Source organism: Aulonocara sp. 'chitande type north' Nkhata Bay, linkage group LG7 (assembly GCF_057382095.1).
Source record: "Aulonocara sp. 'chitande type north' Nkhata Bay isolate Kocher_YH1m ecotype deep benthic linkage group LG7, A_spYH_male_GT1.1, whole genome shotgun sequence".
In the NCBI taxonomy this organism is placed as follows: Eukaryota; Metazoa; Chordata; class Actinopteri; order Cichliformes; family Cichlidae; genus Aulonocara; species Aulonocara sp. 'chitande type north' Nkhata Bay.
In genome coordinates this window covers 44,800,410-44,828,170 of record NC_141350.1, presented here as the reverse complement: position 1 = coordinate 44,828,170, position 27,761 = coordinate 44,800,410, and the positions used below count along the sequence as shown (strand labels likewise).

The 27,761-nt window shown below is 39.8% G+C and overlaps 2 protein-coding genes across 6 annotated transcripts; one reads left to right on the top strand and one right to left on the bottom strand.

Moving 5' to 3' along the window:
- Nucleotides 1-18: 18 nt before the first annotated feature.
- myo1hb (myosin IHb) lies at nucleotides 19-17,082 on the bottom strand. The gene is made up of 32 exons (XM_086300687.1): nucleotides 16,854-17,082; nucleotides 10,312-10,473; nucleotides 9,812-9,927; nucleotides 8,471-8,669; nucleotides 8,290-8,370; nucleotides 7,940-8,119; nucleotides 7,746-7,844; nucleotides 7,552-7,665; nucleotides 7,363-7,434; nucleotides 7,159-7,278; nucleotides 6,813-6,880; nucleotides 6,621-6,726; nucleotides 6,435-6,515; nucleotides 6,268-6,359; nucleotides 6,076-6,170; nucleotides 5,839-5,885; nucleotides 5,574-5,654; nucleotides 5,380-5,485; nucleotides 5,148-5,265; nucleotides 4,917-5,030; nucleotides 4,742-4,818; nucleotides 4,592-4,660; nucleotides 4,389-4,473; nucleotides 4,105-4,267; nucleotides 3,939-4,022; nucleotides 3,273-3,366; nucleotides 2,987-3,042; nucleotides 2,743-2,878; nucleotides 2,571-2,641; nucleotides 1,126-1,223; nucleotides 904-1,003; nucleotides 19-828 (listed from the first exon to the last, which is right to left on the bottom strand). The coding sequence occupies exons 1-32, from the start codon at nucleotides 16,881-16,883 to the stop codon at nucleotides 802-804; spliced, it is 3,141 nt and encodes a 1,046-aa protein (XP_086156813.1). The 5' UTR covers nucleotides 16,884-17,082; the 3' UTR covers nucleotides 19-801.
- Nucleotides 11,096-27,206, top strand: svopb (SV2 related protein b). Of its 5 annotated transcripts, XM_086300689.1 has the most exons (17): nucleotides 11,096-11,181; nucleotides 11,545-11,640; nucleotides 21,073-21,203; nucleotides 21,656-21,741; nucleotides 21,822-21,920; nucleotides 22,031-22,102; nucleotides 22,194-22,318; nucleotides 22,427-22,490; nucleotides 22,576-22,701; nucleotides 22,786-22,914; nucleotides 23,020-23,093; nucleotides 23,426-23,502; nucleotides 23,588-23,692; nucleotides 25,190-25,301; nucleotides 25,413-25,494; nucleotides 25,600-25,689; nucleotides 26,966-27,206. In XM_086300689.1, exons 1-17 carry the CDS (start codon nucleotides 11,174-11,176, stop codon nucleotides 27,164-27,166), a joined length of 1,677 nt encoding a protein of 558 aa, XP_086156815.1. In that variant the 5' UTR covers nucleotides 11,096-11,173; the 3' UTR covers nucleotides 27,167-27,206. The 5 variants fall into 5 exon arrangements, with proteins under 5 accessions (XP_086156815.1, XP_086156816.1, XP_086156814.1 ...); XM_086300690.1 differs by having other exon boundaries at nucleotides 11,112-11,640; nucleotides 27,013-27,206; XM_086300688.1 differs by having other exon boundaries at nucleotides 11,113-11,640.
- Nucleotides 27,207-27,761: the final 555 nt, after the last annotated feature.

The following is a 27,761-nucleotide window of genomic DNA, read 5'->3' as shown; positions in this document are numbered from 1 at the left end:
CAAAACCGAAACAGTCCTGACCCGCGACAAAATGAAACAGGAAAGTACCCCAGTGTATTCCATTTATTTCAACAAAGTAACTGTATTCTGAATACCACCTTTTTAAACGGTAACTGTAACGGAATACAGTTACTCATATTTTGTATTCTAAATACGTAACGGCGGTACATGTATTCCGTTACTCCCCAACACTGATAATAACATATCTAAGAAAAACAGGTTAGAGAGTGGCTTAATTCGTATCTGAGACTGTATTGACTGAGTTAGCGTGCTGTAAATGTACTTCAGAACTGCGTAATAGCAGCATGTACTACATAAACATAATCTGCACAATTCATTGGAGTTTCCTCTGCTAGACTAAACCATAATCTGACAATATTGCCACAACAAGGATGTTTTAATATAAAGGTACAACATGACTGAGGTATTATAAATGTTACAGTCATGGCTTTGCACACATATATTTCTTTACTGTTATCAAGTAATTCTATGAATATTTTGTATATATAATACAGTGTACATACATGAATCTGTTTGTTTACATAGAGATTATTTCAAATCCAAATATCATGAACACGGAGAGCTGCTGACATTGTAAGTAAGAACTTTCTACAGCTAAGTTATTGGCAGCATTTGGGTAATAACAGAATATACTTCATTGTATAACATTTTAATGAAGATGCAAAAGTATAAAGTTGCCTTTAATAATGTAAATAGCCACTGAGCAGGATTACAGGGTAAGCATGGCTGTTGCAACTCTGAGGCTTAAGGAGCACCATTAATCCCACAGCACTGGCATCTTCATCTTGACTTGGTTTTTGTTGACTCCTAAAAACACAAAGAGCTCAGTCAGTTGCTCGTGTTTTCAGTAATAAGTTGTCATTGTCTGAATTACAGACTCACCACCATCAGATGGCCGTTCTTTGCCCTGTAGACCATCGACTCCTGGCCACTCTTGAAGTCGACAAACCCCTCTCTGCCCGGCTGAATGTCAAACCGCACGCTGCATTTAAAAAATATATATATATAATTATTTATGATTATTTATGATTTTTATTATTTATGATTTTTACCACTTTCATATTTCAAATTCAAATATTGCCACACACGATGCAGACTCTGTACCTGCCCTGCACCACGTGGATGCAGTTCTGCTTGTTAACAATAACACTCAGCTTAGTCAAGGCTTCAAACAGGAAGTCACACTGCAGAACCAGATCACCCTGAAAGGACAAATCAGTGCTCTGTTAAACGTTGTGACTTTTCCTCTGGAATCTAAATGGCAGACATGAACTGCTTTAATTTATGGTCTCTCCAACAGTTTCTTTAGACATATTTGACGTACGCTATATGGACTAAAGTACCGGGCCACACCTTTTAATCTTTGAATTCAGGTGTTTTCAGTTCCTTTACCACAGTCAGCTTTTACAAACATTTGTGAAATAACAGGTTGTTTTAAAGAGCTCACTGAATTCAAGTGTGACACTTGTGTGATAATAGGACCCAACCATTGTAACAAGTCAGGTAGTGAAATTTCTTTCTTCCTAGATATCCCAAGATCAGCTTTATTAAGTATTTAAACAAAAGTGGAAGCATTTAGGAAATATGAATGTTTGTTTTTGTCACTGAAAAGTCCAAATTTCAGATTGTTATTTTAAGATTTTGACTTACCAATTCAAATTTAGGCTGAGTGTTGGGCTGAGAATTACTAACTCAAACTACTGAGAAAATTTTTTTAAACTGACCCCAAAAAACAGACAAAAACCATAAAAATTTGGGTTCTTACATTAAAATTATGAGATAGTAATACAAAATTATGACTTACTGGTAGGAAAAATGTTTTTTGAGTCAAAGAAAAAAATTCAGATGCAGAAACAAGCTTCCATAAGGATCAACAGTGACTCATCCATGACAGACTGTATTAAGTTACAGAGCAGGTTTGCTGGGGCTCGTGTTCCATAAAATTTGCCATTGTTCTCCTGACTCAGTAACTGCAACGCTCCAAACCTCCTCTGGGATTAGCATCAGCACAAAAACTGCACTGGGAGCTTCATGGTGAGGGTTTCCATGGCTCCTCAAGCTGTAATGTGTAGTTAGCCCAGTACTTTTGTACATATACTGGATATTTTTCATCTTAAATTTAAAGACCTGAAAGTGATTATTATAAGAAAAACACTCCAAAATGTTTTTAAATGTCCTTGGTGTTTTAATAATGGTGCCAGCGGTTGTGAAGTCCAGACACTAAATGATTCACATCATTTTCATATTTATTAAGCTATTTAGCGAACTCTTGTGTCCTACTGATTGAAGGCATTATCACGCTGGAAGAGACCACTGCTTTAGTACAGAAATGTTTGACCAAAGGGTAACAGTGACCACTTAGAACAACTTTGTACTGATTTGTGGTAATCCTTCCCTGGCCCTCCCTACAGCATGAGCTTCCACATCCACTCACTTTAGGGTTTAACATTTGAGTTTTGTTTTTCATTTTATTGGTTGCCCATCTGTAGAGTATAAACGGTATAATGTTAAAACTTTTAAGATGGCTGTGGACAGCGGTGTGCAGGTACCTTTTGCTTGCTGTCATGACACGTGACATGAAGAATCAGGAAGTTGTCACTGAGGTTGCTGACTGACACACCTTGCAAAAACAAGGTTAACCTTAAAATACTGATAAAATAACTGTATGTTTATATACTGCAGATAACAATGTTTTCTTTGTTTTATCTCCTCACTTGTTACCTTTCAGTGAGCTGTAATCTATCCGCTGTTTGATCTTAGCCTCTTCCACCAGGTAGGCAGCTTCCTGGGTGAAGATGAGCTGCCGGAGTCGAGGTCTGAACCCGTTCCTGTCGTACTTCACCACAGGTACGCTGTACTGTGGAGGTCCCGCTCAAAGATCAGAGAAGGTGAAAAAACAAACAAACAGACAACCACACACACGTCAAAGACAGTGTGCTGACTAAATACTAATATTATAATTTACCTTGACTTTCTCATGTTGAATCATCTGAAGCACCTTGATGCTTATATCTTCTGCACCTTAACAAAGTGAGAACAGTGAGAACAGCAATCGCTCAGTCCATCATATATTTAGCAGCAGGAGAGGGTTTGCAGAAACAACAATAATTGCCAGTAAACAAGTCCATGCATTCGTCAAACTGTAGCAGATTAGTGTTATATATTCTGTCTTCCATTTCAAATCACATAAACTACTGTAGTCTTATCTATTTTATGCATGTAAGTCCACTTTAATGGTACTGTAGTCTTACAGATCCTGGTGTCTGCGAATGGTCTGCACACACTGAAGGGATAGTTTTCTTTTTTCCCTTTGAACAAGGCGCTGGTCTGTGCTTTTAACAGCAGCTGCAAAGAAGATGTTTAACAGAGAGTATTTTAAGATCAACCTTGGAAATCTGTTGCACAAACTGCTTCCAGAAATAACACATCATGTCATGATGTAAAGAAACCCAAGAAGAAATGAGAAACAAAGTCATTGACATGTATCAGTTTGGAAAGAATTACAAAGCGATATTTTTGGCTTTGGGACTTCACTGAACCACAGTGAGAGCCACTGCCTAACATGTCAACCTCTGGGTGGCTCAGAAAAGTAACCAAGATAAAGGTTTTGGAGTGGTCTAGTCAAAGCCTGAACCTTAATCCAACCAGTTTTAGGTTTGGGAGCAATGTCACATAGAGACAGGTGGATTTGGAGAGATTTTTTGCCCTAATAAATGAAAAAAAAAATTGTATTTACTCAAGTTATGCTTGTCTAATACTAGGATTTCTTTGATAATCTGAAACATTTAAGTGTGACAAATATGTAGAAAATCAAGAAATCAAGAATGTAGGTATAAAAAACACTGGTGACAGGCAGAGCAAGTTTAGGTTATGTTATACATTTATTGAACTTCCTGCTCACGTACGACGGATTGTACCTGTGCTTTCCTTTGGGGAGTGATCCCTCGAACGTACTTCCTCACCATGTGGCGAATGTAGATCTTCTTCAAGACCTGGGAAACCTGGAGGATGAACAGGAGTGTTGAACGGGCTCTGTTATGTGATATTACAAAAAATGCAGCCTGACATTTAAATATCACTCACTTCCTGCAATATAGGAGGAGGAGTGAGCCAAGAGTCTTTTTCCAGGATGGTTTTGGGAAGGTTTTCCTTGAGCCGCGTGAGGTAGCTGTGCCTCACAAAGGCCAGGTACTCGCTGTTGTCAGTGCAGGCCGGTTGATGTCTATTCATGAAACCTTTAATGAACCTGGAACAAATCAATAGATCGGTAACCTCACTTAATAAAAGTTCCCAAATGGCTCTCTCACAGCCATTACACCGACCTGCAAGCATCAGCAGCCATTTAACTGTCAAACATGTTAACTTACTTCTTGATGACCTTGACAGCCCATGCTCTCCTCTGACGTTCCCTCCTAGCCATCATCCCTCTCCAGCAGGTCTCAATCTTTGTGGCTATTTTGATTAGACAAGACATTGTTTGTTTAACGTGTTTTAAGTGTAGTAGGAGCTGATAAATCAAGATGGTTCTGGACCATTAACTAATAGGTTATAAACAAATGTCATGGCCTACCAGCCTCTTTCTGTTTTAGATAGTCTCCTTTCACCTTGTAGCCTTTGTACTTTGCCTGAATCCTTGTTGCTGCAGTAAAGGTTAAAAGGTTGAAAAGGTTGTTGATGTTTACTATAGAAACAAAAATACATTTTCAGCGCAATATCTCACCCAGCTTGTGTTTGCAGACTTGAAAAGCATCTTCTGTTGCAAACAGAGTTCTCGGGTGGCGGATAAAAATCTTTGTCCTTGCGATGAAGGCAAACAGAGAGATTTCCAAAAATGTCTTTTTCCAGGTTAGTCAGCAGTACCCATCTGAAATATGATACTCATCCGTTCTGCCTACCTTCCCATCTTGTACTCATCAGATTTATAGCCCAGGTGTTTGATCAGACACCTCACACCTTCTGCTGCAGTTCCTTTCCAGTTGGGCCAAGTGTCAGGACACAGAGGTTTATACCTGAGCACAGAAGGTTAGCAGAAGACAAAAGAATCCTGATTTTTGTTTTTGTTTTTCATTTTGCATGAAAAAGATTAACGTAACTAACTGAAGGTTAGAGGAGTGCCAGCGTGCTACCTCTGGAGAAAGATTTCATATTTGCGACGATAAGCAAAACCAGCACGCCTGACTCTCAGGTGTTCCATCAGTCCCAGGTATTTCACCTGATGCCTTACCAACACGTCATCAAAGTGTCCTGCAGGAGACACCACAACACTAAGAGGTCAGCAGCAGCATGTGCTGATTAAATCTAGACGGACTAGGATGTCTCTTTATTGAAATACCAGATTTTTGATACTCAAGGCCTCACCTGGCTGCTTGGCTTCATTGGGTTTAATGCAGCGGACGTACCAGGGTTCTTTCATCATTAGGATCTCAGTCAGACCCACCAGGCTATTCTTAAACTGAGTCACTACCTGAGGAGTCACAGGAAAGTGGCCGATTACTCCTAAATTCACTGACATTGGTGAGACACCGAGTTTCTATATCTTGTATTGCTCTTACAGTTTCAGGTCTCCTCTTGCTATCCGGTTCAGTAGAAGGAAAACAGTGTTTGATGATGGCGTTCTTGGACTGCCGCATAACCTAAGGAGAACAGGAAAACTGTGAGCATCTAAAAGGTTAGGCAGTTACACATTTGTAGGCATCATTTCAGTTCCTGTTTGCATTATTTAATAGGGTTACTAGAAGTCACGTTTTTTGTAATGAGGAATCACCATCCACCAAACTGTCATCTTTACTGGGTTAAATTACATAGCAGTTAAATTACCTCTTTCCCATTTCGATACAAAAGATCATTGTTTTTGTCCAAGAATCCTGAAAGTTTAAAGAACAAAAAGAAGCTTCAAGAGTGAAGCTATTTGCTCTGTAGTACGTCTGTAAACATGTAGTCAGTTCGCCGGGTTTATGACACTATTGACGCATTTCAGCATTTTTCTGTTGTTACACTGACTAATTCAGTGGCATTATAACAGAAAAAAAATATCAATAGTATTTAACGTCTTACCAACAACACAGTATGTAACTTCCCCAGCGTAGTGGAGGAGGCGGAAGTCTCCTCTTTTCAGAGTTTTCCTCGTCTTTTGGTCTGCAAGTTTGTGTCTGCAGGAAATGTAGTTAGTGTAGATTTGTATTATACTTGTAGTTTGATTGTTTGTTGACAACATTAATTCACCACATGTCACCTGTAAAAACTCACGTGACAAAATGAGGGTGGCCACCAATCTTGTCCTCCATCTTTTCCAGGAAGGTGAGATCTGTGGCCTCTCCAGGCCTTAAACATTCCTCATCCTATGAGAGGACAGCGGGAATTATGGCATGTTTTGGTTCATCAGCACAGTATTTGATGTGATGCCTTTTTTTTACCAGTAAAGAAATGATTCCTCTGAATTTCTCCTCCACAAGATCACAGATGATCTTGTTGTTGAAATATGGCACAGGCTCCCACTGTGTAAAAGAGAGAAAAAAACAGAAGAACATTATTTTCTTCTTGTAAATCAGCTGTTCTTGAGCCCACATATGTGAAGCAAATTGACTGAATAATCGTATTACTTCGATTCCTTCCATCTCGTACTCCTCCTGCTCTGATTTCAGGGTCAGCTCGATAAAAAGCTGCTGCAGCTTCTCATTGCAGTAGTTGATGCAAAACTGTTCAAAGCTATAAAACAGAAATTAGTCATTGTCACTGTCTTTAATTTGACACCTTTTCTACTGAAGAATCAGTCTCTCTGTGCATGATCTCACCTGTTTACACTGAAAACCTCAAACCCATAGATGTCCAGAAGGCCAATCACGGTTTTCCTGGAGGAGTCCTTTATATAGAAGTGCACATATAATAGGACAGGGTTTTAACACTGAGATCAGACATGCTGTAGACAAGCACTTCTAAAGCATTTCAAGCTCATGTGCTGACTTTACTTTGAGCCAATAAAATTACACTGTGCCCAAAAAGACTGCCAGATATTCAAATCAGATGTTTGCAGATTCAAAATCTGTCAGTAGACTACCTCAGGACTGCTTCCTAACCTTGTTAGCCCAAATCACTCCCTCTTTCTGTGAGAACAATAAGTTGGGTTGCTTTGTTGCTCACCATGTTAGCTAACGACTCATTGATCTTGTTGACTAGCCAGCTGAAAGTGCGGCCGTAGATGGCTTTGGCAAGGGCGTCCCTGGCATACACTGCATGGTCCACAGAGAAAGGACTAAATACCTTTAAGATCAGAATAATGTCAATTAAGGTAATTTAGCATTTCAAGCAAGTTAAAATTATTTTATAAGTTAATGTATATGCTACCTCCTCTGATTTGGCTTCGATCTTTCTGTGGGTTAAGCCCTGTTGTAGCACCTGGTTAGGAATCCCCAGCAACTGCAACCAGAATAGAAAACCAAATCATGTGGCATCAAATTTCTTCGCGGTATCATCAGTAAGTTGCATGAAGGGGGACAAATTGTTTATACTACGTGCTGTTTTCTTGGATTTTACCTTTGACACCCATTGCATCTCCTGGTTGTTGTTAAGCATGGCGTATCCTCGAGCATCTGCCTCGAACTTTATATTTCCCATGTGGAGCACGCTGGCAATTATTCCAAAGAGGTTCTGTATGAAATCCAGAGATAAATGGTTTTAAATTAATCTCCAACACAAAGACTGTACAAAGACTTAATGTGCATCCTCACCTCAATGTCACTTTCGCTTAAGTCTATAACAGACAGGGCCTTCCGTACCGTCTTCCAGTCACTTTTATCATTGATAGAGCTGACTTTGGCACAATTCCCCTGAAAAAATCAATTAAAAAGTTCAGTAAAGATGTCAGCTTTTTGGGGGGGGGGGGGTTATAAGCAGCATGAATGTAGTGCATTATTTCCCTGACCTGCACCAAGTAGCGGTAGTGCTTGCAGTTTCTCTCTAGACCAAGCCAGCGGAGCAGATCTTCTTCTCCTCCTTCCACCAGCTGGTAGAATATATGGAAGTTTCTTTCTCCGTGGTTCTGGTGGACCACGCGGGACTTCTCCAGCAGGTAACTGAGAATGTGACCCCCAACTGCACCACCCTGAAAGTGAAAAGGTAATCTTTAACATGTAGTAAATGCCTAAGGTTTTAGACACGAGTTTTATTTTTTTTGTTTTGTTTTTGTTTTTTATAATTTGGAAGACTAAATACCTAAGGTTTCACCTTAGGTATTTAGTCTTAGGCATTGCAACATGATTTAGATTTGTCTACCTGGTGGTCAAACTGGATGTCCATATATTTTCCAAAGCGGCTTGAGTTGTCATTCTTCAAGGTTTTGGCATTTCCAAAAGCCTGAAATTTGAAAACAAAACAAGGAAGAAATTGTGTTTTAAAAAAACTGCACAGGATCTTGCATAGCAGAAGCTTTACCACGCACATCCAGGACACTGACCTCAAGCACGGGATTGGAAAGAAGCAGTCTGTCACGGACATTGTTGAGGACTTTGGTACTTGGACAGCTGACAGCATAGAACTGAAGGATTTTCTTTGAGGCCTCTGTTTTTCCGGCCCCACTCTCCCCTGAGATGAGGATGAAGTGGTTGTTGAACTCAGACATCATTGTGCGGAAGGCATTGTCTGCCAGCGCATAACTGAAAGCACAGCGAGAGGTCAGAGGCCAACAAAATCACATTTTTTTATTTTTAAGATGAGGCAATCCATCAAGTCAAAGAGTTCTTTGAAGCTGAGCTATAATGCTTTTGTGATTGTCAGCATATTCACAGTCATATTGCTAACATGGTATTTCTACCAGTTACATGTTAACAGTGCTCAAGATTTCATTTTACCGTACTTGTATTTACTAATCACCAGAAAATGCAATAACTGAGGCTGATTTAGTCATATTGTATCTCACATTAATGTATTACAATCATCCAGTTCAGTCTTCTGGGGACCATCAATGTCCATTCGGTAATTGTCAAGATGGTTAAAGTCTATCAACCAAATGTCAACTTTGCGTGATCTACAGGTAGGTCAGGGATTTGCAAAGACAGTAGGATTCATTCATTTGCTAGGAATCATAAATCCATTTGTTCTTTCATTTGCTGAGATATTTTAATATGGAATAAAGGCATGCCAAATAAATCTGATCATTAAGAAACTGAATTTTCACACGAAGCTTTAGAACAGAATTAAACACATTTACAGCCTGGAACAAAAAATGGTTTGGGTTTCTTTCTTGTGGCCAGGAAGAGGGAGGTCTGGACTCTGTTTATACTGCTAGGCCTAGACAAGTGGCAGAAAATGGATGGATGGATGAACAGATGGATGGATGAACAGATGGATGGATGATGGTGGATGTCAGCACAAGTGACTAGCTGTTGCCTTCAGCTAAATGGAGCCACTTTACTGAAGCACAGCAGTGTTTGTGGTTTTGTGATAACTTTTTGAATACACAGTACCAGGGTGGATGAGTCCAAACTGTAACCTTAACTATGTGATAAATAGTATGGATTGCAGTTTGAAATGTCTGTGCTCCTTTTTTGTCATGAAGGAAACAATATCAGTTTACGACCCAGTCTACAGAAGCGCCTTGCTAACCAAACTAGGTAGCGTTAGCTGATCCCTTAAACACCACCCTGTTCTCTAAAACATGATCAAGTCAAAGTTATCAAAGGTCAAAAGGCCAATCTGAAGTTTCAGAGTGCTAATCCACAAACCACTGACGTCACGGTAGCTAAGTACATCTTTTATGTACAGTCTACACAAATGACATGCCAGAAACAACTCTTACATGTGAGGCGGCAGCTCAAAGAAGTTGACTCCCATGTAGGTATCCATTTGCTTCTTGCTGTAGATGTCTAACTCTTTATATGGGTTGACTGAGACGAGAAGAGTCCCGATGTAAGTCTGTGGAGAAAGACAAGGAAAATAACTTATGGTCTACAACTCTTGCTTTTGATGATTGTTTTCCTTGAACATTACGTGACATTATGAGAAGATTTCCGGCAATGTGCTGTCCATGTAGCTTAACAATGATAAGTAATTTTAGCAAAAGAAATAAGTTCAGTTAATCACTTGTCATGACCCAGTGGGTAGCACTGACCTTTATAGTGCTCACTCTGCAAATGAAAAGAACCAGAGCTGCTGACTCAGCAACACGCAGAGCCCGATTCAGCAGAAGACAACGCAGCATTAGGGCGTTGTGGGGTTGAAGGTTGAGGGCATAATGTTTAATTAGAGTAAGCGAAAGTGAAAGGCTACCCAAAATGACACCACACAGGAAAGACTCACGTAAATTAGATTCTCGTGGAACCGTTTCCTCAGGTTGTCCAGGCAGGCAGTCTCACTCGTGTAGGTGTCCAGGAGAACAAAATCCTGGATGCCAACGCGATCCCGGGCTGTCAGGGAGGCCTCCATGTTTCTCAGGATACGATTACACCGTTCCTCCAGGCTCTAGGCCAAAGAAGCAACCCATCAGTGAAATTAGATACAAAAGGGGTATCATGCTCATTTTAGTTTAGTTTAATGTGAGCAAAAGCACCAATGCCAGTATTATCAAACCATTAATTTACAAAACAAATAAAAACCATCTGCAATGTTTATCAGTCAGTTTACTGGCGCTTAGTTTCATGGCTTTTACTTGGTAGAAAGATGATGAGACAGGTGGTTAATGTCTTTATCAGTAAGAAGGCTATAAAACCGATGAAGATTCCCACATCTGGCTGTTTAAATTGACAGCGACCACAACCACTCTAATGACTGATCCATCTTTAATTTACAACAGAATGTTTCCTCATGCAAAATCGTGCAAAATCTCCCCCCTCGGGCACTGCACCTCTCACGCTTTGCAAATCCATCCAGCTGTCCTGACTGGCAGTGGCGTGTCCAGCGGGGTGGCCTGGGGGGGCACAGGCCACCCCCCCAACCAGACTGGCCACCCCAGGTGCCACCCCAAAGGCAAAACAATAAAATTCAATCAAATATCAAATGTCCGATTATGTTTTCACGGTGAAGCTGAGATATCCGAGTGTAAGTGAATGCAGCATCGGCTTCTGCGCTATGTGCATCAGGTTAGCAAAGGTAGGAGAGCCAAGCGCGAAAGACGGCACTGCAGGAAACAATTTTTCGGTGAAAGAAAATGAGGACAGAATAAATGTCCCGGTAAGTAATATTAAGTTTGTTGAGTTTAGTAAACTTCGGTGAAATTAGAATACCAAGGAAAAAATAACACTTAAAGAATTATTGCAGCCGTCGAATATTTCAGACAGTATGCTACTGAGGGCAGCTAACATAAGAGTTATGAGTTATAAGATATAATCTAAGTCGTAACATTGCTGTATGGAGCTGCAGATTTGGTTGCAGGTTAACATAGCTGGACTGGCCATCGGGCATACCGGGGATATGCCCGGTGACTTATTTTTATTTTTTTTTTGTAATGGCATGAACAATAAGAGGTGGTGGATTGGCCAGATGCAGGTCGATGTGTAAAAATAACTCAGTTGTTTGGTGGTGGCTATGGCGGAGCTTCCACAGAGGCCAGCAGGTGGATGAGGGAAGGGGAGGCAGGAGGAGAGACCCGAGGCAGCCGCCAGTCCGAGTGTCAGGTGAACTGAACTCCAGGTAAGAAGTTATGACCTGCAGTCTATCTGGGTCAGATATGAACTAAGTTTAGGTGGAGTTTATTTTCGTTGTGCTGACTTTTTACAGTCAGTTACAATAACTCGTACTGCGTTCTAGCCAGCTTGACGGAGTTTTTATACAGCTGGGTGGGTGCTATGATGTTACTGATAGTGAACTTTATTTTATTCATAAGGTTAGTTAGTAGAGTTGCCAACGGCTCCTTAAAAAATGGAATGGTCCCTCATTCAGAGAAAATATTACACGTTTCGTATTGAGCTGAGAAGAGACGCAGTTTGTCCCGGACTTTCGCTATAATGAAAAAAAGACACAAAGGAGTTATTCTGTCGTTATGCTGCACAGCTGCCTCTTCTTCTCTCATTCTCTCCCCCTGCCTCCCCTGTTGCTACTTCAATCATTAAACTGATCAATGATCAGCTGATCGGCTTTTCTCTCTTGTTTATTTATCGCCCACTTTGCGCCAGAAAGAGGAAACCAGCGGATGTCGCTCTAAACAACAGCAGCACGTTTAAGCTTGATCAGCTGTTGTTAGAATGTATTTAATATTAATTTCTAGTATCAGCTGATGTTTGCTGGAGCCACAGCTGTAAAGCTGCTGGTCATGATATCGGTTTGGTTATGTGATGAGAGGGAAACATGAAGATGAAACCAGGAGATGTCCTTACTGAATCATCAGAGCTGAACAGGTGATGGAGAAACAGGTTTACCTTTTAGGTGACATGAATGAGTTGAAGGGAAGTTATGAACTGTTTCTGAGAGACAAATAACCCCAGGATCCTTTTTTAAGCAGCTGACAGCTGGTAACTCTAAATCTTACAACCAAAGTTTTTATCTGACGTAAAATGTATAGAAATCATACATATACCAACAAGACTGTACATCACTGTCACAACAGCATTTGTTTTCATTCAAAGGCTTTATGGCTTTAATACCTGGTGGGCCGGTCTGTAGTCAAAATGCCCGATTTTCTGTCCCGGTCCAGCCCTGCAGGTTAATACTGGCAGTGTCACCATGCCAGCTGACTGTATTTCATCATCAGCCAGTGTTGTTCTTTATCAATATTACCAAAGTTTACGATAAGGCAGCATAGAAAGTATTTACTTGCTTTCAGGTTTTATTCAAATGTTAGTCTTTTCATTTGTTTCTCCACTTTTTTCCTGTTTCAAAATCAAACACCAGTTTGTGAGAAGATTATCTTCTTTTTTTAACAGGCAGATAAAGTTTTACATTGGAATTGGCTAATTTGTCAATTGTTTGTTACAAATGTTCATATTTTAATATTAAAAATGTTTTTGCCCAAAACATATGTGCACTATATGTCAGTAAAAATACTATGCAAATATTGCTGTCCTTGAATGCTGAGTAAACACTGACAAAGCACTGATTGTATCTCTTGTACTTTATCAACGCAGTATCTAAAAACTTTGCACCGTAGTGGTTAAAATCTCATTCTAATAAGAGTTAAAAGCGCATTCAGTTATTAGGTTTACAGGATTATTGAATTATGGTTAACGGTTGGTAGAATTTATTTTTAAACATTATCTGCCAATTACATCTGCCACCTCTCTCCAAATCTGTGCCCCTACCTGGCCCCCCCAACAAAAATTTTCTAGACACGCCACTGCTGACTGGACAGTTCTGGCTTGTTGGCCAGTTGTGATCCACAGGCTGTATATTTGACGCAGCTGAAGTCAAACAACATTACAAAAGCTACTCTACAGATAATGTGTTATTATTATCCCTGCTGTTTGGATGGGATGGATGGAACATGTGCCCCACCTTTTTCCTTTGTGTCTTCAAAAATTATCCTGTTTTTGTTGAGGTTTTCATCAGTGAGGAGCACATGCACACACACATACTTACAGTCTTGTCAGCCTAGGATATATGGTAAATGTCCCAATGGGCACCTAATTTCCTGAATGTTTGTCCCTATATCTGTGACTTCCAGTCAGAGCCATTTCTGGCCTAGGCCACATCCTCTGTGCTCATGATAAATCTAAATTCAGCCACCACTATCTAATCTGCTGCTGTTTCTTTTTAAGAGCCATTAATCTTGTTCATGACAGGGATATATTGAGCACCAAAAAATCCATGTATCCTAAATAGTAAGCTGATAGTAATGCTAAATGCCTCTTTAAAAACACAAGACAAAATAAAAGAAAAAAGGTATTAAGCAAAAGTTGACACAAATATAAATCTGATCAACTTCAAAAGCCCACGGGTAGTAACATTTATTTTAGTATGCATAAATACAGGATATGTTCCGCTGCTTAATGCACAACGAATTTTATGCGAGGTAAAACGATCAGCAATGCACTTTAATTACGGTGCTGCGATGTTATGAAAGAGCCGTCCAGCACTGCGCTTCAGTAGTTCAGCTCTCATCACTGCCAAGTTGACCTGTCACTAAGTCAAAGTAACTGACACTGACAGTCTCCAGTGAAACAAGCTGCTGATCTACTGACCCAGCAGAAATTCACATCAAAATAAAATGAATTATGTAATTATGAGATCATTAAAACAGAGAAAAGATTGTTCGCATAAAGCTGCTTACCACTAAGATCCTCAGTGTGCGTGCCTCCAGGTACCTTTTCTGAACTGAGCTGAACATCTGGGTTTTATTGAAGGGAACACAGGAAACTCTGATAGATTACAGTCTCTGCTTCCTTCAATAGGAAACCATCAATAATATAGTGAGTGCGCAACAAAGGAAGCTTCGCTCCAAATATGTATCTGTGTGCGGGGGCATGTGTAGATAGATGCAACATGGGTGACAAATTAAAGGAAAGACTGAAACCCTTGACCCCGACAGTGTCAGGACCCAGTGTTTCTGTTATGGGGTATTTTGGTGATGTACTTCAGGTACACTTGTTCCCTTGAAGGGAAGTGTTACATCTTATTTTTGTTTTGTTTTTTTAATTTGTAGTCTCCTTCAGGATTAAAATGCCACATCTCTCCAGCAATCCATTGGGTAGATGCATCAAAATCAACCCAATTCAACAACTATGTGAGACTTTAAACTAACGTGTTACATACAACATTCCTGTAAAATCTTCCTTTAATTAGTCCCTCAGTTTTCTTGTACTACAAACTTGATTATTGCGTCCATCCTTTAAAAGAAATGGGAAAAAAAACTGCACAAAGGTATACTTCAGCAAAAATGAGGAGATACTAATCACAGTAAACAACATCCATTTAGCCATCCAGCTGCTTGTCCAGTTTTAAGGTGGCAGTGGTGCCAGAGCCTATTCTTGACGTCATAGGGTGAAAGGCTGAGTCATCACAATAACACAGGCCTAACTCAGAGTGACTATTAGAATCACCAATCAATCTAGCATGCATTTCACTGGACAGTAAGAAGAAGAATGAGTAACCAGAGAGAATCCACCTTAAGCAAAATAATGAATTTAAACTTAACCAAAGTCAGCTATATGGTTTAATGACTGCAAAGCATGTAGAAGAGGTTTTTTTAAATAGAGATTGACAAAATTAAGATAGCTGAAAAAATGTCTGCAAAACAGTTTCCAGTTTTAAAAATATATATATTTTTTTATCAGAAACATTTGTAAATATGCTTCTGTTTAGTTTCTATCAGACTCTGATTTAAGACAGTAGACTGAAATATAACAGCAGTAGTAGTAAAACCAGAAACTGCAAGGGCAGTCTCCTGTTGTTGGCACTCTGTAGGCATCTGTTATTGGATGTTTCACTGGGCAGCGAGTGCAGGGCAGGGATTTTCTGCCACTCAAAGGAAATCTGACCTTTGCTGAACACAAATCAGGCAGGAAAACCGAACTATGCTGCGAGAGGATGGAGAAAAAGCAAAGAGGCGATAGATAACAGGTTGGCTTTCTTGGCACACTGTCATCTGATTCAAACTGGACACTAAAAAAACAAAACAAAAAATGTGTAAACAAACAAAACACAGCAAGCTTGTATGAAATATGAAATGAGCACCTATTGTAAACATCACATTTGAACAGGAAAGTTTATCTGACTGGTTGACCATCACCCGAGAGGGCGCTCCATTGTCCCTATTTATCCAGTATGGTGCAGGATCCTGTTACCCAGCCACAAAGTGGCAGTTAGGGTCCTGAAAGAGATAGCACTCCTCGTGGGCCATTGACTGACACCGTGCATCACCCAGGGCAACACACATTTAAGGGGCTCCAGGTGTCTAAAGAAACCTGACCTTGAACAGGCCTCCGCCACACCGGTCAAGTACTGTACCTCCTCTGTTGGTACTGTTTCACACAAGCAGCCGTAACAAGCCACAAAGCCACAGCGCTATCTTTGGAAACGTTCTTGCATTTCTGGCAAATAAAGATTTTACTAAAAATGCATTACTCATGGGGACAGTAAGCAAACCTTTTGTTTATGGCGGAACAAGTGAATACACAATTCACAGCCTTTTAGCCAACTGTTCACCTTGTCCTCTAACAGAGGAGATACTCTGTTATATTGATACGGATTAGCATATAGTGTCCAGTATTTACTGCCCGTATTGGTAGAGAGAAGAGCAAGCAAGTACTGCGTAGCTTTGATGCCTCTGATATTATACAGCATATACAGCATATGGTTACAGTTGCACAGCATCATATTTAGTAATAATTTCTGGATTCTGTTCAAAACTGCATTAAGTTTTCTTTTCATCCTGTAACTTTAACTTTAAAACATGTCTTTACCCTTAGATGATTTATGTCTCGACACCATGAGAAATGCAAATGCATGAACACAAACACACACACACACATCCACCACATCTTACTTGAAACCTATTTTAGTCTTTTTCTACACTCCTGGGGGAAGTATCGGCCTCTCAAGGCACTAAATGTGCCACTTTGCTGAGGAAGTCTTATGAGGCGTGTTTAGAGCTTTTTTGCCAAAAAACAAAAAAATATTAGAAAAAAAACTGTGAACTGCTCCATCAGCTGAAAAGAAGATTAATACAGGCTGTGTGAGGGGGGGAAAACAAAAAACAGGGATAGCTATTACACCACCATATTCTGTGCCAATAAAATATTTGATATTACACAGTCGTCTGTTATTATGCTGGAGTGATCATAATAATCATAACACATCTTTAACCCTTAGAGAGAGACCATTTTTTTCTCATTTTGTCTAATTTTACTGCTCCAGTCATACAAACACTGCATGACTGTGGCTTTGACACAACTGCATCCAAGTTTAGTTACCTCCTTTACTTCCAAAGGCTTGTGCGTCATTGTTGGGTCAGTCTTTTGTGATGAACTTGATAAATCCAAATGTCACTGAACTTCAGTCCACATGTATGTAAGTCGGGCAGACACAGCCCAGGACAGCAGTTTTAGTAATTGAAGATTTCTTCCATAGTGCAGTTTCTTCAAGTCAGCACAGGTACGTAACCAGTAATAGATTCTCTGCTTTGATGCTCATTGGTCTCTAATCCACATACTGGCTTGGAGCTGTCCTGTTAACACAACTAGGGACAGACTGGCTTAAGAGGAGGAGGAGGTGGAGGAGGGTGGCACTGCTGCTTCCTGCAGGGCTGGAGTCCCTGCATTGTTGGTAATGAGGCCGTAATGAGCTGCCTGGCTATGGAAGGACTGGTCTACTTAAACTTTCATGGAGCAGGCAGCAAACACTCATTCAGCGCTTCACCTGAGTGTTGAACAGCTATGCTGTGTGTTTAAGGAAGATAGTGCATGCATGTAGATGCGTGTGTGCATGACTGTGTGTGCATGACTGTGTGTGCGTGTGCAGCTATGTAATACAAGGATGCAGTAACTTTATCCACCCAAAGACCCCTTCTCACCCTCCTCCCCACAAAATTACAGTGCAGGTATTCGATTACTGATCTTTGATTAGGCAGATGCATTTCAAACTAATTACTTGGTGCTCTATAGAGAGCGGATGATCACACCAGTTTGGAAAAAAGTTTTTAAGTTACACTTAAAAATTCTAAACTGATTTCACGTGATTATGTAAAGCAACGGCACTGATTTAATAAAGTTCCAATTACTTTTTGTTAGCTGTTGAAAAAATAAGGAGCCGAGAGCTGCAAAACATATCTGTAGTTAAATCTTAAACAAATATTTTAATGTGTTTGACCACTTTTTGTTTATGATTAAATTGACATTCACCGCATGTGGCTAACACACCGCTCCACCCTAAACAAGCCGGCAGGAAGGAGGTGTATGTGTATTTAATTTAATTTAATTTGTGCAGCACCAGGCTGACTGGAGAGAGATGATGCTGGAACTTGCACCAGTGAACATCCCCAGACTTTCCGATACACTGAGCAGTTTTATCATAATAGATCACATCTGCTGCTTCGGCGTCTTCTTTTTCCTTTGGGTCAGCTGGCTCGGTTGTGACACGTGTAACGTTGCCCTCTCATTCATTCTCTTTAAAATTTAACATTGCTTCCTCCAACCATCAACAAAGGCATCTTGCATTACTACCTGAAGATCGGAAGAATCGCACGGTGACATAAGAGAGCATTCTGGTAAAATGGCCATTAACATAATGTAATCCATTATGCAACAACTGAGAGATTTCTTTGAAGAGGATTCCTTATACACTGTGCCACAGAGGCCATGTCTTATGGAAAAATGACAACTCCTTTGCCATTTTATTCCTGAAGTGATTAATTTTGTCTCACACACAATTATGGTTGAAAATATTTCTTTCAAATACTTTTTTTTTTAGCATTAAATCAATAAAGAAGTGAGAATATGTGTTTGTTTTAAATTGGATGCCTGACATTTAAAGAGCAGTTTTACACCTTACAACAAGAAAACAGAGATTTTACACTATCTATCATATGTTGTACAAGCAGGAGCAGTTCTTGTTATTTAAAGTTGCTTACTGTTATTGCCAGTGTCATAGCTGAGTTATAAAGCAAGCCTTGTTGATAAGATTCATTGCATCCCTTCAGCAACTGAACCAAGGTGATAATTCAGAATGACTCAGATCTGGTTTCTAAAGATTTGAAGGATGAGTGACCTCAGGTATCCTCAAAACACTGTTTGTTCAAATAAATGCTCACACACTATTAAACATTCAGATAATTCCTTATTCGTGTAAACAGATTGCTGTGACCAGGGCAGGACTCTGAAGGCCAAAACCAGCTGTGAGGTTATCAGTTTTAGAAGAGTTGCCTTCAGTGACACAATAAGTGAGCAGCAGCAAACTGTTTAAGGTATTTAAACACGACTGACTCTGCTAAACTAAGCGCTCATAGATCTGAAATGTTTTGTCTTTTTCGTAGATTTCAAAGCTTACCTTTTGCTCCATGCTGCAGTTCGCTGTGCAAGTCAGAGAATCTCAGATGAGATTTTGTACTGCTCTGCGTGAGCCCGAGCACCCAGCTGACGAGGGGACAGTGTGGCACACTGTATATTCTACCTATACACTGTATTTACGGCCGTCCCATAATGCAGCAGCCTCAGCATGTCCTCACAGCGTCCTACTTTTCAACAGCTTTTATTTTCAGGTTGGCCTTATTAACTTACAAGGGTACTGAGAACTGAAGGAGTCAGCTACTCCCAACAGTCCGAACTATTCAAGAAGGTACTCTTTTACTTTTTAACCCAGCAGCTGTTCAAGTTTCACAACTAGTGTAATGTTTTCTATGTATGCATTTACATTTCAGCACTGTTATTTCAATCAAAGGTGATGAATAGTCTACTTAAACCTGTACTCAAAATGCAACCCTGAGCCCAGAGTCAGAGGAGCAGGGGGCCTGAGAAGTAGTCAAAGCTTCAAAAGCCCTTAGCAAGCCCCACAAGAAGATGAAGAAGAAGTCATAATTGGGTTTCTTCTCAGTGAGCTTCTGAAAATAAGCAGCATTATTTGACATGATGACAATGTGAGTGAACAGACAGCAGCATCCTTTCTATAGCATGACTGGCTTTTGGGTAGAGGGTGGACAGCACAACCTACTGTCGGCCACAGGTTATGACAGATACTCAGCTGCTAATGACTGAAGCGCAGTGCTGGTATAAATAAAGTTACTGTTGTAGGCTATATGATGTCACCTTCCTCTTGCTGAATCAAAGAAAGTCTTTGCCTGGCTTTTAGCTCCTATTCTTTCATAATAATAATAATAATATTAATACTTAAATACCACAAATTTAAATTTTGATGACCACATTAAAATCTATAAGTAGGCTATATGAGCTTTATTTTTCAAGTTTATGTGTTTGATTGATTGTAGTGCACTGTAATTATTTGCAGTAACAGGAAAAAGCCTGGCTCGGTGGTTTTATTTTTCTTTATATTATTACTTATAAGAAAATTTGCCGTTTGAACGAACTCCTGAGAACCGAGCTCTTGTCTGGGATGCACTTTTTAATTTCTCTGGTATAAATCTGAGATTAGCTGGATCTAATCCAAGCAGGAAATCGTTGCTTTGTCTTAAGTGTTTCCCAAAATGTGTTTATTTTACCTCACAATACAATAACATCAGCATTTCTTTCAACATTACAAATTGTATTGCATATAATCACTTGTTATTTATTTAAAGAAAACCTATCATTAATATATAATGTCATAAAGAACTAAGTGCTCTTTTTGCTATCTGTCCATAAACGGTCTGTACCACCGAGTGAGATTAGCATCAAACTAACCTGCTCTCAGGTTAACCAGCTCAGTTTAGACCAATCAGGAAACTTGGAGTCAAGCTCCTAGGGGATCAGTTTACACTAGAGTAAAAAACAAATAAAACAAAACAAATAGAAACTTTAAAAAAAACAAAACAAACAAACAACCACATAATGATGATATAGCATCAACTTGAAATGCAAAAAGATACTTTCATTTCCTAGATATGTTCTGGTCGATACCTTTTCTTTTTTTTTAAAATAAATTCTGCTTAGAACAACAAATAAGACTTCGTGGTGACATTAAAGTCTTGGAATATTTCTTCCGGTTCCTTTGACAATCTATTTAAAGATATTGATCAATTATGTGATAGTACTTCATTTTAATCCAATGGGGTCGCTTCTTTGACCCGAAGCCAGTTTGACAACACGGCACTTCTGCTTCCTGCTCTAACCCCTCCCCTCTCCGCCCTGCGGGTGTTGTTCTCTGATTGGGTGTCTCCTTGAAAACTTGAAGTGACTGCTCCAGCAGGTTTGTCCGCAAATCACCTGTGCGCTATGAGCTGGAACTCACAGCTCTCCGTGACGACAAAATGGACAACTGGCCCAAAACAGCTAAGATCTCTTACAAGCGCTGGAGAAACTCTGAACAGTGGTAAAGAGAAAAACACGAAAAATATGAGCTTTCTTGCTTTTGTAAGGACCTGCTATGTTTACATACCGGAGTGTGAGCCACAGGGCTAAGTGCAAATGTATTTAACGACAAACTTTGGTATGTCTGAAAGACAAACTTTTTTTTCATGTCTTCTTCTTGTGTGATGGCACTTAGGGGTGATGCAGATTTTGTGGGTCAAACTGATGAGGACCAGGGCACAGACGCTGAGATTTGCACCATAGCTTCAAATTTTGACGCAGAGGCTACGCAGTCTTCATCCGCCTCTGGGTCTAATAAACCCGAAGGTGTGTACAATATAATTGTTATTTTGTTTTAATTGTTGTGTGTGTGGAACTGTGGCGGCGGTAAAGTAAGAAGGGCATTAGAAAGTATTAACATAGAAAGACCCTATGTAGCAGTGTTGATCAGCTGGATTGGATTTTGGTAAATGTGGATATGGGTTAATTACACATGAAAGTAGACTCATCTTATATTGGCCATGTCCTGTTTATAACTGGCCTAAAACATAAAAACAGAAGAACTGCTTTGTTTTAATCTGTTATGCATCAAATTTGATTTCTTTATTATATATTTTCACAAGGCAATGAAGTGTTAACGGTGCTGAAAAAACCTTGTGAATTTAGCACACTGTCCAAGATGTAAAATGACCTTTGAGTGTGTTATACTGAATAACATGCTAATGCCAGGTTTTGTTTCTGAGACTGATCATGCAGTGACCGATGTGTTTTATTAACAGAAACCTTTACAGTGGATGATGCATTGGAGGCAATCGGATTTGGAAAGTTTCAGTGGAAAATCTCTTTCCTCACTGGACTGTCATGGGTAATAAATCTTAAAATAAGTCCAAACAGCTTCATCAACGTGCAGATACTGCACATCTCTAACTGGATGCTGTCCCTCAGGTAGCAGATGCCATGGAGATGATGATCCTCAGCATCTTGGGGCCCCAGCTGCACTGTGAGTGGAGGCTCCCCAGCTATAAAGTGGCACTCATAACATCGGTAAAGTCTGTTTACCTTTTATTGCTTCACTAGAGATTTTTGATTATATAACATAGTCAATGACCTATTTATTTATTTATTTATTTATTTATTTATTTTTGTTGGAACAGGTGGTTTTTATCGGGATGGGGATCAGTTCACCGATTTGGGGAAATGTCGCCGACAAGTACGGCAGAAAAGTAGTGAGTCTCACATCTATGATTCTCATACATGATTTCATGAGGTTTGTAAATGATCTCATGTATTTCCTGTATATGTGTCTGTGCTAAACAGGGTCTGAAAGTTTGTATGTGCTGGACTTTGTACTACGGCCTGCTGAGTGCCTTTGCTCCAGCGTATGGCTGGCTCTTGTTCCTGCGCAGCCTTGTGGGCTTTGGTATTGGAGGAGCTCCTCAGTCGTAAGTTTGATTCTTCCTTCATGCATAACAAGATACATCAGTAGTTCCTCAATGAGCAATATCCAAGAAAACAATATGAACATAAATAAAGATTTAATCTTGTTTTAGGGTCACGCTGTACTCAGAATTCCTTCCCATGAAGGCGAGAGGCATCTGCATTATGCTGATTGCGGTACTGCGGTCATTGTCTTATAAACTCTCTTTTGACAATATTAGCTGCACTGCACTATATCATCCTAACTGTTTGTCTGCATCAGGCATTCTGGGCAATCGGTGCTGTGTTTGAGGTCCTCCTGGCCTTGATGGTAATGCCTGATCTGGGTTGGAGGTGGCTGCTCGGCTTATCCACAGTACCATTGGCAATCTTTGTTTGCTTCTGCTTTGTAAGTATGGCTGCGATGGGTAGAGGTCCGCCAAAATAGAAAAAAAGTTGAAAGTAACTCAGCTCAGTTTTCTGTGTTGCAAAGTGGTTGCCGGAGAGTCCTCGTTTTGATGTGCTGTCGGGAAGACGAGAAAAAGCCATGGCAACCTTAACGCGCATTGCTAAAGAGAATGGGAAGACCCTGCCTCAAGGCAGGCTGATCGCTTATAATCAGGTGGGGATGAGATTTTATTTTTTCTGGATATGAATCTAAATATATACACTGCTTAAATGTTCAAAATAAAATGTCTACTTTCTATTTTTGTCTTTAATTACTCAGAATGAACGTGGACGGTTCAAAGATCTCTTTGCTCCTCAGTACTGGAAGACCACGCTGCTCCTGTGGTTTATATGGTTAGCTTAAGTGACACACTCTCTAAGATAAGCCTTCTCTATTTAAAGGGAGTCATTTTTAAATCAGTGGTTACCAGCTCGGCATCGTGGCCTTATTTTATCAAGTTTTCGATTTTTGTTGTTGTTGTGGCAGTTATAGCTTTACCATTACCACAGTGACTTGTATACAGGTAACCAGGAACGATACTTAAAATCCTGTGATGGACTGTGATGTGATTCCTAATGCAAGGGGGAGTAACAGTAGTACCTGATTGACATATTAAATGCTTTATTTTCAACTTCTCACAGAACTAATGTTCTAAAAAAAATGATCTTTTTACTTTTGTCAATAGGTTTTCCAATGCCTTCTCCTATTACGGGATTATCCTGCTGACAACTGAGCTGTTCCAGGCTGGAGATTTGTGCGCGAGTATGTTTACAGCTTCCTTTGTGCAGAGCTGCTTTTAATGTTTTCAATTGTTGAATTACAACAAATCCCAAATGCTTCCTTATAGTGACCCAAGGAGCCAAGATTGAGCCAGACTGCAGTCTTGAATGTAGATATTTAACGTCAGCCGACTACAAAGACCTTTTATGGACGACCTTGGCTGAGTTCCCAGGTAAAATACTCGCTGCTTGCAGTCTGTCAGAGGCGTGGTGTGCAGTTAAGTTGAAAGTCTGACAGCTGACATAGAGAAAATGTCCAATTTGTTTTTGGTAATTTCCCATCAACTTAATAGTAGTTATACTGTGAAAAAGTGGCAAACAAACAGTGAATTTGAAAACTATTACTGGTTTTCAAAATGTCCCTGTAATACTCTTTTCTTTTAAACTTTGATAAAGAAATGTATGTTTTTTAATCCGTGTTTAATTGTGGGCGTGCACCTTTCCTTTTGTTCATGTCCAGATCAACATGCAGTGTATTGATTAGTGGCTCTGAGCTGCAAGAGCTTAACAGTTAATCAGCTGGAAGCATGAGCATTTATTACAGAAGTGATTTTAGACTTCAGGTACAAATTAAAAAAATAAAAAAAAGACAGCTGAAATTTAGGAGCAGCTGAATTGTGTGGCTTCATAAATAATTATAGTTAGAAATGAGACACAACACGACACCCTCAAGAGTGATGGGGATGGGCATGCATACGCGCTTCACTATATTTACTGGGCATAACATCAGTTTAGGCAGGTTGTGAAGTCTAGTTCGGCCACACAAAATAATAATTTTGTCTTTTTGAAAAAGACTGTTGCACTGTTATGTTCATTGTGAGGACTTAGACAGAGACAGCGATTATTCTCGCTTCCAGACACCACATGGGAGTGGTTCATCCTTATTCTACTTTTTCTAAATCCACAAGAGTATGTATTAAAGATAGATGAACCTACTATGACATCACTCATTTCTTAGGGAAGTCCCATTGTGAAGCTTCAAGATGGGCATTTTCTCTGTCCCCGTATTGGTGTTTTGAAACTGAATGTGAAGAGAGGAGTGAGAAACTGAGGAACACTGAACACTGGGCAATCTTTTCAAACGGCTGCAACATCTCCCTCTGTATAATCTGTGAATCTCTGAGATCCTGGACTGATATATCATAAAAATGGCGGTAAAAGCCGTCTCGACCGTACCCTGTAGTCTTCAACGGCAACGTCGCTGTTAGGCACCGCCCACATAAAAAAAGTATCCTGTATGATTAAAAGACGTGAAGCTAGCATTTGAGCCCACAAAGTCATCAGGAAAGTGTTGACTGTGGATACAGTAAGAGTCCCTTGCCCTGATTCCCTCTAGATTTCCATGCAACTATAAGTCTGTTTGCAACTACAGGAGGCATCCCCTGCTGGCCATTATACAGAATGCATGCTTAAACAATTCAATATCACTTTTCAGACCTCAAAGACAATCTTCAATACGCAGTCTACATACTGATAAAGCCTACTAAAGACAATGCTTTGACGTTTTTCAGTGATTTGAAGGTGGGCAGAGTATAGCATACAAACATGTACATTCTCAGAATAAAGAGAACGAGATACAAAAAAAGTGCACTTTAAGAGAATGATTCCATCTTTCAGTGTTGAGTGCAGTCGTTGATCTTTTTTTTTTTTTTTTTTGATGTTGCTTTTAGGTTTTTTAGTCGTCCTTCTACTAGTGGACTATATCGGCAGGAAGAAAAGCATGGCACTGTGTTTCCTCATGTTTTCCTTGTGTATTCTACCGTTATACGCTTGCATTGGGAGGTACGTTTGTTTTTTAATATCATAGTACGACAGCAGCTAACCCAAACATGCTTGACATTAAAACACCCAGGCTGATTTGTAACTCTTTTTTTTTTTTTTAAATTAATCCAGGATAGCCCTTACCATCTTCATCTTCATTGCCAGAGCCTTCATCTCTGGTGGATACCAAGTTGTTTTTGTTTACACACCAGAAGTACGTATCACTTTTCAATTTAGCAGATTTTGTTTGTTTGTTTCTTTTTTCAGACAGGTCAAATTGGACAAACTGTACTCACTGACTTTTCTTTCTTTTGTTTAGGTGTTCCCTACAGAAAACAGAGCTTTAGCAATGGGAACGTCAAGTGCCATGGCCAGGTTGGGTGCCCTGATTACACCCTTTGTGGCACAGGTATGAAGCAGTCTCCTGTTTTTGAACAAGCTAATAAAATGTTTTCGGTAAATTTTGTCCAAATCTATCTCCTAAATGAAATTCTTTTTTTTTTTTAAGGTCTAAGATGTTAGGTTCTCTATTACATGTAACAGCAATAGTACAATGCATACATACAATGGCCATGTTGTTAAGTAAACCTATTCAACTATTTATTGGCATAAATGTCTAATCAGCTAATCATGTGACATGTAGGCATGTAGACATGGTCCAGATGGCCTGTTAAAGTTCAAACCAAGCTTCACAATGGAGAAGAAACATGATTTAAGTGACTTGACCGTGGCATAGTTGTTGGTGCTGTCTGTATAAGAGGAACCTACTTGTTTTATCTTCTTGTGCTGTGGTTTGTTTGATTAAGTGTGTAATAGCTATGGACGAGGTTGATGCAAATGGGTGTTCTTGTTTAACAAACAGAACAAACCATTTGTTACAACTGACCATTTCCATCCCTTTATGACCACACTGCCGTCTTCTGATAGCTCCTTCCAGCTGGGTAATGTCACCACCATGTTACAAAGCTCATCATCTCAAACTGGCTCCTTAAACATGACATTGAATGCAATGTACTCAAATGACCTCAGCACCTTTTTGGATGTGAGATTCACATTATGGATGTAGATGCTGCCAAATCTGCAGCAACTGCGTCATGCACGTGCCAAAATCTCTGAAGAATGTTAAAGCAAAAGAAGGTCAAACCCAGTACAAGCAAGTGTATGTCCGGTTATTCTAAATTTTGAATCAGTGTGACCCGTTTTCAACTCGGCTGAATAATATTATTTGGCATCCAGCGTGGCAGCGATAATTTCCATACCTCATATTGGATATTAAAAGCATTACAATAGGCCTCTTAAATTAAACTGTGAATTGAAATGTCTGCTCTTACTGTTACTCACCAAAAGACAGTATCTATATCACTGAGGGCTAAAAACAAGTATCCAAGAAAAATAATCAGTGAAACTGTGTGAGGTGGGATTACGTAATGCATTGCTTACATGTTTGTGAATCTGCATCTGTGTCATTTCGACACACCCAAGTTTTGGAATTTTCTCCATGGTTTTACTAGAGTTCAAAAACCAACATTGTTGTCAATGATTATTTAAAGAATGTCATAAACTATATGATAGTTTGACAATATTGTGACTTGTGGTAGATTTAAATTAGTCCAGTCAGGCTCTTTATTATTTAAGAGGTGTGTTTTTCTCTGTTTGGCCTCTCACTTTTTGTGTTTTGGTTCTAGGTGTTGCTCAGGACGTCTGTGTATTTGACTCTGTCGGTGTATTGCAGCTGCTCTCTGCTGGCTGGCGTTGCATCTTGGCTCCTGCCCATCGAGACATTGGGAAGGAATCTGCAGGAGTCCAGTCTCGACCAGGAGACTGCAGGGCAGACGACCTCCACCACCAGAGAGTCAGATAATACAACGGGCTCAGCGGACCAGTGACGGATGAGGCAGGAATATAATAAAAAAAGAAAGTGTAAAACCTGTTCTCCCACCTTCCGGTCTCCTGCAGTTACGTTGGTTGTCAGTTTATGGGTAGACTCATCTGCGCAACGATGGGTGAAGAACAGCAGGGGGGACTCTCGTTACAGACGGGGAGTGACAATTGAGGCTTGGCCTAATGAGAGCGGAAGAACACTTGTTGGACTGGTTTGTTTACTCAGTCTTCCACTCAGGCCATAAGAGGCAACAGAGGGACATTCTGGAAATATTAATGGCTTGTCCCCATGCTGCCGATACAGGAGGTCTATGGCTTTACTCAGTGTGGGTTCAGATTTGCTCTTTGTATTTATTTGTGTGTAAAGTAGAATGTAAAAGGATGCTTTCTTCCTCACAAGTTCTAGTTGCTCACAGGTCTGATCTTTATAAAAGATTAATTATTTAAAGGAGGCACATTGAGCAAATTTAAAAACGTGTATGTCAGCAGTCTTAGATATAGGATTGTCTTTAAAAAATAATAATAATTAAATCGGCAGTGAAAATAATCGTGTTGCAACTCTAATTAGTTAACAATTATTCTAAAAAGTAAAATTCTTTT

Coding starts and splice junctions, on each gene's coding strand:
- myo1hb (XM_086300687.1), bottom strand. CDS start 16,883: ATGACGCACAAGCCTTTGGAAGTAAAGGAG. Junction 8,120..8,289: donor ACATCCAGTTTGACCACCAG/GTAGACAAATCT, acceptor TTTCACTTTCAG/GGTGGTGCAGTTGGGGGTCA. Junction 4,023..4,104: donor CTCCTCCTATATTGCAGGAA/GTGAGTGATATT, acceptor TTCATCCTCCAG/GTTTCCCAGGTCTTGAAGAA.
- svopb (XM_086300688.1), top strand. CDS start 11,501: ATGTGTAAAAATAACTCAGTTGTTTGGTGGTGGCTATGGCGGAGCTTC. Junction 21,204..21,655: donor TGGGTCTAATAAACCCGAAG/GTGTGTACAATA, acceptor TTTTATTAACAG/AAACCTTTACAGTGGATGAT. Junction 23,693..25,189: donor GACCTTGGCTGAGTTCCCAG/GTAAAATACTCG, acceptor TGTTGCTTTTAG/GTTTTTTAGTCGTCCTTCTA.